The sequence below is a fragment of the Nanorana parkeri genome, unplaced genomic scaffold (genome assembly GCF_000935625.1).
Source record: "Nanorana parkeri isolate BGI_ZX_2015 unplaced genomic scaffold, ASM93562v1 scaffold661, whole genome shotgun sequence".
NCBI lineage: Eukaryota > Metazoa > Chordata > Amphibia > Anura > Dicroglossidae > Nanorana > Nanorana parkeri.
This window is the reverse complement of record NW_017306929.1, coordinates 135,297-147,811: the sequence shown is the minus strand read 5'-3', so window position 1 is coordinate 147,811 and position 12,515 is coordinate 135,297. Positions and strand designations below refer to the sequence as shown.

At 44.9% G+C, this 12,515-nt stretch overlaps 1 protein-coding gene across 2 annotated transcripts in view; it reads left to right on the top strand.

Annotated features, from left to right (window-relative positions):
* Positions 1-12,515, top strand: part of NR2C1 (nuclear receptor subfamily 2 group C member 1) — a 33,214-nt gene that overhangs the window by 5,427 nt on the left and 15,272 nt on the right. Inside the window, exons 2-4 of one of the 2 annotated variants that reach the window (XM_018563387.1) lie at positions 6,287-6,413; positions 9,281-9,391; positions 10,786-11,016. In XM_018563387.1, coding sequence (XP_018418889.1) covers positions 6,360-6,413; positions 9,281-9,391; positions 10,786-11,016 — 396 coding nt within the window. In that variant the 5' untranslated portion in view covers positions 6,287-6,359. The remainder of the gene's footprint in view (positions 1-6,286; positions 6,414-9,280; positions 9,392-10,785; positions 11,017-12,515) is intronic. The other variant, XM_018563389.1, reaches the window with a different exon arrangement.

Here is a 12,515-nt window from a genome sequence, read left to right as displayed (position 1 = left end):
GTCCCTCACGGCTCCCTCTCTCCCTGATGTCACTTCCTCCCACTACAGCCACGGAGGAAACAGAGGAGGGAGGGAGAGTCGAGGAACAGGAGACAGCGCCACCTGGCGTCCGCCGTCCGCCGCAAGAAATGCAGGTATGCGGCATTGTAATGTTTGAATCATGTGCCCGGGCGGGAGGTGGCCACAGACCCGGGCACATGATTCCAATCCCGGGTTGTACGGGTGAAACCCGTAGGGGTGGCAACCCTAGGCGCATCCTGACAGGGGTTGAGACTGTTGGTCCACCAACCCGAGGGCCGACCCCTTTGGGGGAACAGGTCCCACACAGTACTAGGTAGGGGGCTCTCCCGAAGAGAGACCCCCCCTGGGTGGGAGGAGACAGAGAACCCTATCTTAGGGGACAGAATCTCCTCTCCACATCAAAAAAAGGCCCCGAAGGAACCTGCACCTGCTGCATCTGTGGGTCAAAACGCTTTTTAAAAAAGCCAATCGTGCATTAAGTGCAATAATTAATACTAAAGTGCCAGTGCAACACGCTGACAGGCCTTAGGGGCCGGAGTGCAAAAATATTGCCCCGGACTAGACATAAGGCCTGTCTCGGAGGCGATGTGCAGAATATGCAAGGTGGTGTGTGACCAAGTGCATCAGTGAGTCAAAGTGGGGTCCCACACCCAAGTGACTTTCTGAGCACCCCTGGGACGCCACCCCCAGGGGGCACAACACCACTGGCTCTGCCGCCTCCCAACCCTCCAGCCAGACCAAGCTTCACACCCATTCCCATCAGAAGGTAGTGCCGTCCGGGATCCATCCCTACCACTGGTGACAAGTCCAGCATAACCAGACCAGAATCTAACCGGGAGGAACTGTACCACATCTGACACCCACCAATTACGCCACTGATAAGAACAGATACTACACTTGATCTTAGCCAAAAGGCAGAGAAGCGAAGTCATCATGGCTATTTTTTTCTATCGAAGCCTGTGGACGTGCATCAAAACAAACTTTCCCCTGTGAACAAAAAAAGTGAACCGTGAAATCACAGCACACAAAAACGTGCACAAGGATGCAAGGTCCTTCCAAAGAAGGGACCTACTTTCCCGACCCCCCGGGGCGCAAGGTTCCTGACAGGGGTTGAGACTGTTGGCCCACCAACCCGAAGGCCGGTGGACCATTTCCTTCGGGGACCTGCTGAAACAGGTCCCTCACAGTACTAGGCAGGGTGGACAGAATCTCCTCCTAGCGTCAGGAATAGGCCCCGAAGAAGCCTGCACCATCAGCATCTGTGGGTCAATGCCAAAAAAAGGCCAATCGTGTATCGTGCATAGAATGCTATAAATAATAAGTGCCAGTGCACCACGCTGACAGGCCCTAGGGGCCGGAGTGCAAAAATATTGCCCCGGACTAGCCATAAGGCCTATCCAAGAGGCGTTATGCACAAAAATGCAAGGTGGTGTGTGACCAAGTGATCAGTGAGTCAATGTGGGGTCCCACACCCAAGTGACTTCCTGAGCACCCCTGGGACGCCACCCCCAGGGGGCACAACACCACGGGCTTCTGCCGCCCCCAACCCTCCAGCCAGACCAAGCTTCGCATCCATTCTCTCAGGAGGCATTAGCACCTTCGGAGCCTCCTGCCTACAACTGGGGGCAAGCACGGCGTAACCGGACCAGAATCAACCCAGGAGGAAAGGAGGCCCCTCCAGTACCCACCAATCACATCAGGGAATACCGAGCATCCTGCCCGTCCGGTGGCTCGATGCCTTTCTTCCCTGAAAACTGATAAGAACAGATTTAATCGAAGCCCGTGGACGTGAATCAAACTTCCCCCTGTGAACAAAAAAAGTGAACCGTGAAATCACAGCACACAAAAACGTGCACAAGGGTGCAAGGTCCTTCGAAAGAAGGGACCTACTTTCCCGACCCCCCGGGGCGCAAGGCTCCTGACAGGGGTTGAGACTGTCGGACCACCAACCCGAAGGCCGGTGGACCGTTTCCGTCGGGGACCTGCCGAAACAGGTCCCTCACAGTACTAGGCAGGGGGGATCTCCCGAAGAGAAACCCCCCTCCTGGGTGGGAGGAGACAGAGAACCCCGTAGGAGGCACAGAATCTCCTCCCAGCATCAGGAATAGGTCCCGAAGAAACCTGCACCTTCAGCAATCTGTGGGTCAAATCTTAAAATAAAGAAGTGCTTAAATAAATCTAAAGTGCCAGTGCACCACTCTGACAGGCCTTAGGGGCCGGATTGCAAAAATATTGCCCCAGACTAGCCATAAGGCCTGTCTTGGAGGCGAAGTGCAGAAAATTGCAATGTGGTGTGTGACCAAGTGCACAGTGAGTCATGTTGGGTCCCATACCCAAGTGACTTTCTGCGCACCCCTGGGACGCCACCCCCAGGGGGCACAACACCACGGTCTTCTGCCGCCCCCGAAACCTCAAGCGCGACCAAGCTTCGCATCCGTTCAGTCAGTAGGAAATAGTGCCGAGGAAACCCCCCCTGCTGCTAGGGAGTCGCCTCAAGCACCTACCTTCACTCCTGAGGGTACTAAGCAACCGTCCGTCCCAAGGACAGTCCATGCTTTTCCCCTCTAGAACTGATAAGAACAGATACTACACTTGATCTTAGCCAAAAGGCAGAGAAGCGATGCACTGTCTGCCTTTAATACTACTTTAATTTACTTGCTGGAGGACATGCAGCATTACCTATCTCTTTCCTCTTCAGCCTAACTGCCCCTTCACCTGCCCTTTTCACTCATGGAGAATCACATCACATGTGGGCATTACCTATGGTAGTCTGTGAAGGCCCACTTCTCCAGACTGACATGCACCCATATAATAAACTTGATATTTGCATAACTCCTCCCAAGAGTCAGCCCACTTCTTACATCAGGGCTAAAGACTCTTGAGAGGAGTACCGAGGCAGGTTGCTGTCATGTTATATGCTGCACCCTGATGACCCTTAACACCAGCCACTATCTGACTGCACTGTATAGAGAAGCACAGAGACCCAGCAATCATATCACTGGGTCTAAACTGAGATATGTGATGAAAACAGGTATTCTAAAAAAAATTATTAGTATGTTGATGAGAGGCGAAATATGTCAACCTATACCTTTTTCCAGTTCTTTCCCCTAACACTGCTAAAAGTATTGCTATTGTGTCTATTGTCACACTAACCACTGAGAAGCACTTCTTCCAGGACCTGGTCCCCGGCTCAGGAGTGTTTCTTATTGGTCAGCATGGTTGTGTTACCGTGCTCACCATTTGGGAGCATTATTAGCATTCCATACGGCGGGGCAGGGAGTGTGCAGAAGCTATCTGGTCGGGACTTTAGACATGTAAGTGCATTGTTGGACCAGGGGAGGTGTAATTAAAGGTGTCATTAAATGTGCATGCAAGCAGTGTAAGTATCAGATCCCTGTACAGCAAGGCTGTGTGATAGGAGCCAGTCAGTTCATGTGCTGGCAAGGAACATGCTGATAGGAAGAGAAAGCAAAGTGACAGAGATGAGCTCATCACTGTGCTGCTTCTCCTTGTGCAGTCATAGGTTGGGGTGGATCCAGGATTGCCTGGTCTCAGAGAAAGTGGGTTGAATGATGCTGCTGCTCAGACTTAGGACATCTAGCAGCAGAAAAAGTACTGCGGGGGAAATATCTGGATCAAAGGTGAATACTGCAGCAAACTATTCTGTTATTTTGTCTTTTAAAAGGTTATTTGTTTTTATCTTCTTTTTGGTTGGAGTTCTGCTTTTAAAGTATATCTAAACCCAAGAACAAAATGTAATGTAATATATAGCAGCTTACCAGTCATTATTTGTGGTGGCTGCATTAGTTTTCTTTCTTTCAGCCCAAGTAGATTTCCTACAAGTACATAGAAATACCTGTTGATCCTGAAAGAAATCTTCTGTCCTTGTAACTTCTTGTGCTCTGTCCTGAAATAAGTAAATTATCCTATCAACCTTCCCAATTATCTTCTCTAATCTACATGAGATCCTCCCTATGCAATAGAGCTAAAAAGAGGGAAAAATGTTTGTAGTACAAATCAGGAGAACAGCCTAGTGTGTCAGTGGTGCCACGCTATAGAAACAGTGGGGTGAGTGATTCTAGACGAGGAAGTTGCTACTGGCAGGATCACATGGTGTAAATAAGGAAAAACATCTTAAAAGGGAATCTAATGCGAAATGTTTCTATCATGTTTGTACTCCTGTTTTGCATTATAGTACAGTGGTTCGTTTGAAAAGCTGCGTTTAGATAAAGTGCTGATTATAGTCAGGCAACTAGGGTTTACAGATGTCCACTACGGCAGCTGTGTCCAGAGAGGTACTGTTGTTGCTATTGCAGACTTTGCTTCTGTAAAAATGCTAGTTGTCTGGCTGGTATGCTGATCCCATTAGAGCTGCAGCTAACGATTATTTTCAAAATCGATTAGTTAGCCGACTAGTAAGTTCGATTAATCGGATAAAAAATAAAATACATTTTAAAAAATGGCTCCAGTGATGGGACTACTAGTTTGTATTGAGATTGCAGTCAATCACAGGAGCAAGCTTGGAGCGGTGGAAGTAAAAAAGAAAAAAAAAGTGTGGTGTGCAATATAGTGAAATGGAAAAGTAAAAAAAATTATACAGCAATGAATGCAGAATGGCACCGGCTAAAGGACTCCAAATCCCAGCAATAGTACATTATAGCTGGCGGTATTCTGCATTGCGTTGTATAATGTAGTATTGCTGGGTGTTGTAGTCCTCTATAGCGAGTGGTATTCGGCATTGCACGACTGTATAATGTAATATTGCTGGGATTTTTTGTACTCCTCAGTAGCTGGTGGTATTCTGCATTGCGTATCTGTATAATGTATTATTCCTTGATTTGTAGTCCTCTATACAGCGCAATGCAGAATATCACCAGCTATAGAGGAGTACAACAAATCCCAGCAATACATTATACATACAGTGTATAATGTATTGCTGGGATTTGTATTCCTATGTATAATATACAGCACAATGTACCATCAGCTATAGAGGAATACAAATCCCAGCAATACATTATAGAGCTCCATGTGGGGGGAAAGTGCAGGCTTACCTGAGCAGTCTTCCAGCAACTTGTTTCTGAGATCAGACCTTTCTATCGGCAGCTGTCACCGCCCAAATCTGCTCCTCCTTACTTCTTCTCACCGCATCCCTGTGCCGATCGTGGATTTGGTGCGGACAGTGAGTGTGAGGCGGGGAGGAGGTGCGGAGCGTGGATGCGGGTGGGTCTGGCAGCGGCGATCGTGAGGTGGGGAGGAGGTGTGGCGCGCAGCGTGTGTGGAGCCGTGAACAGGGCCAACCAATCAGAAGCCGATTAATTGATGATTGAAAAAGTTGACAACTTTTTCAATAATCGATTATGTCGATTAGTTGTTGCAGCCCTAGATCCCATGCCTTCAGTATTTCTCAAGTCACCTGTCAGAGCAAGTAAGCAAATAAGGAGTTCAATGTTGGTGACGCATGCAAAATACTGAAGTCAGAGGATCAGGCAAAATTCCCAGACTTTCTGAATGAAGCTAGTGATGTAAGCCTCTATATTTCTGTCAGCACAGGTTTCTTTTAAAGTTCAGTACTGCTCTGAAACCATTCTTGTCATTCATCATTCTGGTGTCATACCAAGTACAGGAGGCTCATCTGCGTGTATTGAAAGCTTCTTCATGTAACTTGGGAGTGCAATCCATATTCATAATAGAAAAGAAACTACTTTTGTGAGACTAAAAGGGAGGACTGTTCAGTCCCCTTCCATTTGGTATGCCCCAAACATTTTAGCATGGGCATAAGCCTGGGGGGATTCTACATTTTACTAAAGAAATATATGATAGTAATATAAAATATTTCTACTTCTTTGGGGCTGTGTCCTTAGGCCTGAGATTCTTGGTCCCACAAATGTCTATGTGGATATTATGCACAGGTGCAGCCAGTACAGTAAAGACTTGTAGCTCAGGGTGTCAACATACAGCAGAATAAGTGGCCAACAGATTTGGGTACGTTTACGTCTTTGCAGGGGTTGGTTAGGTTAGACCAAGGAAAGGGCAAACATCACAAGTGTGCTTCTCCTTTAAGTAGACTTTAGTATAAGTGAGATTTGTGTTACTAGTCTGTAGGAGAATTTAAAGCAAACACAGAAATTGCAGGCTCTTTATTATTTGCAGAAATGTAATTGGATTTGATGAAATTATTTGAAACTGCTTTTTCATTTCTGTTAATCGTCTTTCAAATTTCAGGTAGTAATAAAAAAAATGTAAATTTCTTTATGTATTATAATAGGCTTCAGTCAAACCAAAACTGGACTCCTTAGCTACATTCCTTGCTCCCAGGAATACTATTCTAAAGACAGGTCATGGCATCTATTGAAGAAATAGCTCACCAGATTATTGAACAGCAAATGGGAGAGGTAAGTTGAAAGCTACATCTACAACACAGCACTGTTAAAATTTGAGGGCCCATTCACACCGGATGCGTTGCGTCGTGATCTGTTTTTCAATGGATGCTAACGGAAGGGCAATGAAAAATTAATGGTTGTGAATGGGGCTAGTTCACACCACTCCGTTCCATTGCGTTATGTTGCACTAGAGCTGCAGCTAACGATTATTTTCAAAATCGATTAGTTAGCTGATTATTAAGTTCGATTTATCGGAGAAAAAATAAAATAGATTTTAAAAAATGGCTCCAGTGATGGGACTACTAGCTGGTATTGAGATTGTAGTCCATCACAGGAGCAAGCTTGGAGCGGTGGAAGTAAAAAAGAAAAAAGTGTGGTGTGCAATATAGTGAAATGGAAAGTGTAAAATTATACAGCAATGAATGCAGAATGGCACCGGCTATAGAGGACTCCAAAACCCAGCAATAGTACATTATACAGCACAATGCAGAATACCGCCAGCTATAGAGGAATACAACAAATGCCAGCAATAGTACATTATAGCTGGTGGTATTCTGCATTGCGCTGTATAATGTACTATTGCTGGGTTTTGTATTCCTCTATAGCTAGTGGTATTCGGCATTGCACCCCTGTATAATGTATTATTGCTGGGATTTGTTGTACTCATCTATAGCTGGTGGTATTCCGCATTGCGCTGTATAATGTAGTATTGCTGGGATTTGTAGTCCTCTATACAGCGCAATGCAGAATATACCACCAGCTATATAGGAATACAACAAATCCCAGCAATACATTATACATACAGTGTAATATGTATTGCTTTGATTTGTATTCCTCTATAGCTGATGGTACATTGTTCTGTATAATATACAGTACAGCACAATGTACCACCAGCTATAGAGGAATACAAATCCCAGCAATACATGATAGAGCACCATGTGCGGGAAAGTGCAGGCTTACCTGGGCAGTCTTCCAGCAACTTGCTTCTCAGATCGGGCCTGTATATCGGAGGCTGTCATCCCCCCCCATACCTGCTCCTCCTTACTTCTTCTCCGGGCATCCCTGAGCCGATAGTGGCTGTGGGCGGGCAGTGAGGCGGGGAGGAGGTGCGGCATTTGGATGCAGGTCTGGCAGCGGCGAGCGTGAGGTGGGGAGGAGGTGTGGCGCGCAGCATGTGTGGAGACGTGAACAGGGCCAACTAATCGGAAGCCGATTAATCGATGATTGAAAAAGTTGATAACTTTTTCAATCATCGATTATAATCAATTTAGTCGATTAGTTGTTGCAGCCCTATGTTGCACTGAAAAAAGTAGAACATGCACTACCTTTTTTCATAGCAACGTAATGGATCCAGTGTGAACTAGCCCCATTCACACCCATTTGTTTTTTAGTGCCCTTCTGTTAACATCTGTTGAAAAATGTATCACAACGGATTGGAAGGAAACGGACCCTCCGTTGACTTGTAATTTCATTCCGATTGTGGTGTAAATGGACGTTAGGTGATAAAGTTCAGCTCTGAAAAACTTCAAGAAATAAAACAAATAAGGATATTTATTAGAGAGGGCATATTGCTATCTAGTATAGACTATATACTTCAACATTAGTCCACAACATGGCCTGCTTTTTTAAAATGCAGGCCGCGCTGTGGAATCTGTTGTATCCCACATGGAGGCCAGTCACGTGACTGTGTTTTCCCAGCTTTCTTTTGCTCTTCCATTAAAAGGAATATTGCTCTGCTGGCTTTGAAGTCCCAACATTTGTATATTAAGGATTCCAGGCTTGAATTGTATTGTGTCTAAGGTGAGTGTGTGGGAATAAGCATATGTTCCATAGTAGGGAGCAGGTGAATCATTAATCACATTAAACATGTGCTCTCTGTAAGTGGCAAATATATGGAAAAGGATAGCGTAAATTCGACCCAATCTGGTGAATGTGCAGACAGGGAATGTGCTTTATACCTAATGATAACCAGTCGCCCAATGTGCAAATGTCTTTTGAAAGGCCCCTAAAATTTTGAGATGGCCTTCACATTCTGTAGGCTTTAATGTTATTAAAATTCTGTATGGTTAATAAATATGCAGTGCATGTAAGATAGCCAAAGGTTATTTTTTCTCCAGCACATCCAAAACATTCTCAATAGGGTTAAAGGAGAACTATGGGGGGGTCAGTGTTTTTCCCCATAGTTCTCCTTAGGGTAACGGGAGGACACAAACTAGCGTCCTCCCGTTACCTTACGCTCAGTATACCGAGAGCTACAGCTCGCGGTATACTGAGACGCCGGAGCGGATCCCGACGTAGATGACGGGATCCGCCCAGCTGTGTGAGTGACACCTGGCTCTGCCTATCTAGAGGCAGAGCCAGCTGTACCCGCCCCCTCCCCCGTCCGTTCTGCCAGTCAGCGCTGGCAGATCGGAAAGGGGAATCCAGCCCTCCCCCTGTCACGGCGGAGAGCTGTGACAGGATCAAGAGGTAAGCGAACGCCAGTATGTGTTCACTCACCCCCCGATCTACTGAGCCGACCCGTGACCGTCTCATTGTCACAAGTCGGCTAGAACTATGAGGTGAGTGGAAATCACTCATCTCATAGTTCTCCTTTAAGGTCTGGACTCTGGTGACCAATCCATGTGTGAAAATGATGTCCCATGCTCCTCGAACCACTCTTTCACAATTTGAGCCCGATGTATGTAATGTTCTAGAACATAAAGACATTAAAGTAAACAGACCATAAAATGACAAACCTATAAGTATAGGATTACTGTAGTTTTGTGTTATACTATTTATTTATTGATTAGAAAGAAATTATTCTTTTAATAGGAATGTAACGATGTACAGAAAATGTCAGCACTCCAGTTATAAATAAAGATTGGTTGTACTTTCAGCTTGCTCGCACCCAGACAGAAGTGACACATACAGCCCTGATGGATGGAACTACACAAAGAATACAGCTTATTCCATCAGATTCCAGTATAACCTTACCTCAGCGAATACAGGTGTGTCTAAAAAAAAACCTTCATATACTAGCACTTCACTGCTTCAGGCAGTGGGAGCCCTCAGACACACTTCTGCTGCTGTCAGGTGCAGGGATGGCCCTGTGTCAGCTGACCTCAAGACAGTCCATAGTAAAATACTACTTACACCAAGCTACTCTTGATCAATTTATTTATGATTAGGGGTGGTAAAAGATTTATTTTTCCATATGAATTTGTCATTAAACTATTTGAAGTCCAAAGATCGCATGGCTTAATATGGCATTGACGCTCACAACTTAAAGGGAGATGGAGTGTATTCTAATGTCTGGAGCTTATCAGAGGATGTGACACCAAGTCAGTATCTCCTTGTTTAATAAAAATGTGTTTACTAGCTTATGACTCCATCCACAAACTTTGGTCCGCCTATTAAGTTTTTTTTTGTTTATATTATTCCCATTGTACTCAGTACAGGCTTTCAGGGCAGTAAGGTAACTTTCAGGGAGGAAGTGAAGGTAGCAGATGTTCCAAGTTAAAATTGGAGGATGTTCTTAGTAGTATGCCTATTATGTTTATCTATTATAGGCCAGTGGTTATAAGGATGAAGGATGAAGGAAACTGGACATGCTAATGACGTCAGTGAACTCATCCTTTAGTGCCGACTGAGTGCTTGAAGAAGGAAAGACAGAACATGCCAGTTTACACAACTAAAGTGTTGTAGTCTGTTATCCATTTCTATAAGTGGAACCACAATGGTTGCAATATAAGTGTAATTAACATACAAAATCATTAAACAAAGTAGCCTTTTAACAGACTATGGGTTGTTGTAGTGGTATTTGTATACAGTATACCGTGTATACTCGAGTATAAGCCGAGATTTTCAGCCCATTTTTTTGGCTGAAAAGTGCCCCCCCTCGGCTTATACTCGAGTCAGCGTGGTCAGGTTTCTTCTTACTTACCGGTACGTCACTTACAGAGCTAGGTTATTTTTTCTTTTAAATATTAATGTAATTTTATTGGTATCTATCTACCAGTAGCTGCCTCATTTCCCACCCTCGGCTTATATTCGGGTCAATACTTTTTCCCAGTTTTTTGTGGTAAAATTAGGTACCTCGGCTTATATTCGGTACGGCTTATACTCGAGTATATACGGTATATACATGCACACATAACATAAATATATACATTTCATGTATATTCTGCTGTATCTGCACAGGAAATAGATTCAAGAGGTGCAAAGGGAACTCATTGTGGTTAATTTGTGCAGTGGAGTAACATGTCTGGTATTACTCCTTTAGTCTTCTTTTATGCTTCCTGTTTCTAAAACCTGTTTTAGAAAAGGTGCAGTTTGTGTATATTTGTCATGCTCTGTTCCCATCTGCTTTAAATCAAAGTTGTTGTTTTTTGTACTGTATCAGTTTGTTACAGATCAACAGACCGGTCAGAAGATCCAAATTGTAACAGCAGTTGATCAGAGTGGCACAAGTAAAAGGTTTATCTTGACTAATAATGATAGCTCATCCCCAAGCAAGGTAATCCTCACTAGGCAAGAACCCGGGCAGGGTAAAGTGTATCTAACGACTCCAGATGCAGCAGGTGTCAATCAGCTCTTCTTCTCAAGCCCAGAGGTTACCACGCAGCACATCCAGGTGTGTATTCCCTTTTGCAAAGTAAACACTTTGTATGCAAGCATTACTAACATCTAGGCTCTTTTATAACAAAGGAAAATATGCATGTTAGTCAAAGGAACCATTAAAACAATATCGGGTTGTTTTTTAACCTAGACTAGAAAACTGTGAGCTGGAATGTGACTGATTTGCCAGTTAAATACTCTGGTTAAATACATTAAGCCCAGTGTGTAGTTTAGGCCCCGTTCACATATAGCGAATTATCGCGCGATTTCCGCCGCGATATCGCGCATTTTTGCCGCGCGATATCGCGAGAAGTCGCCGGCCAATGTTATTCAATGGAGCTGTCTTAACTCCATGTCGCTCGTCGCGGTCGCAAGTCGCTTCTACCGGACCCTTTTTTCGGCGGATTTTGCGCGATTTTGCTTTTTTTCTATGGAGCCCGACGGGGAAGGTCGCGCTATCGTCGCTGGAACGTCGCCCCGAAAGTCGCGCTATCCCGGCCGTGCGGATCCGCTGCAAAAGGTATGTCGCTATATGTGAACGGGGCCTTAGAGTAAAGGTAAATGTACTCTGTATGACCAGGCCTGCCTGTCAGAGCAGTAAAGGCAATAATGTGACCTTTAGGCCCCGTTCACATTGAGCGATTTATCGCGCGATTTTTGTAGCGATATCGCTCATATTTCCGCACTATATCGCTCTATGTAGCTTCACCAATACATTTCAATGTAGCTGTTCACATCTCGTCGCTCAATGTCGCTCAATATCGCTCAATATCGCTTGTAGCTCGTCGCTGGTAGCTTGTCGCTTCTACATGACCCTTTTTTAGAGCGATTTTGAGCGATATTGCTCCTGATTGCATACAGCCCAATAGGAAGAAGTCGCGCGACACGTCGCTCAATGTCGCTCAATGTCGCTCAATGTCGCTCAATGTAGCGCGATTTCCATGTCGCTCAGTGTGAATGGGGTCTTAGGTCAACAGAAAGAGAATTCAATAACTTTTTGTAAAGTGACTGTTGCTTTCCAAAAAAAAAGCAGATCTTGGCTGGCTCCTGCAAGAAAAGACACAGACTACTTACCTCGTCAGTCGGTTTCGAGTCCAAAGCCTGCTCTCTTTTAAGTAATACAGTCTCAACCACATTCTTTAGCATTCACCATTTCCTGGAGTGTCAAATGCCTGTGGTCAGTGGTACCTATCGCCGACTCCTACTTTTGTCACAGGACTCAGACGTGATGTAGGAAACGAAAGGAGGAATGATGACAAAAAGCTGGAGACGCAGGCATTTAGTATTTCCAGGAGTGTCATTTGCTGAAGATTTACAGAGCCTGTACTGCTTGAAGACAGTGGAGTTTGCAGTATGTGTCCATATTAAACCCTTTAAAAAAAAAAAAAAACATGCAGACATCAGCCCTTACCATTTTGTGTGTGTAAGTTTTTTCCTTCTGAAGTATTACTTTTGCTCTGTAATCTTCACCTCCAAATGCCCCCTTTCCTGGGTCCTGTTATCGGGTGGCTCCAT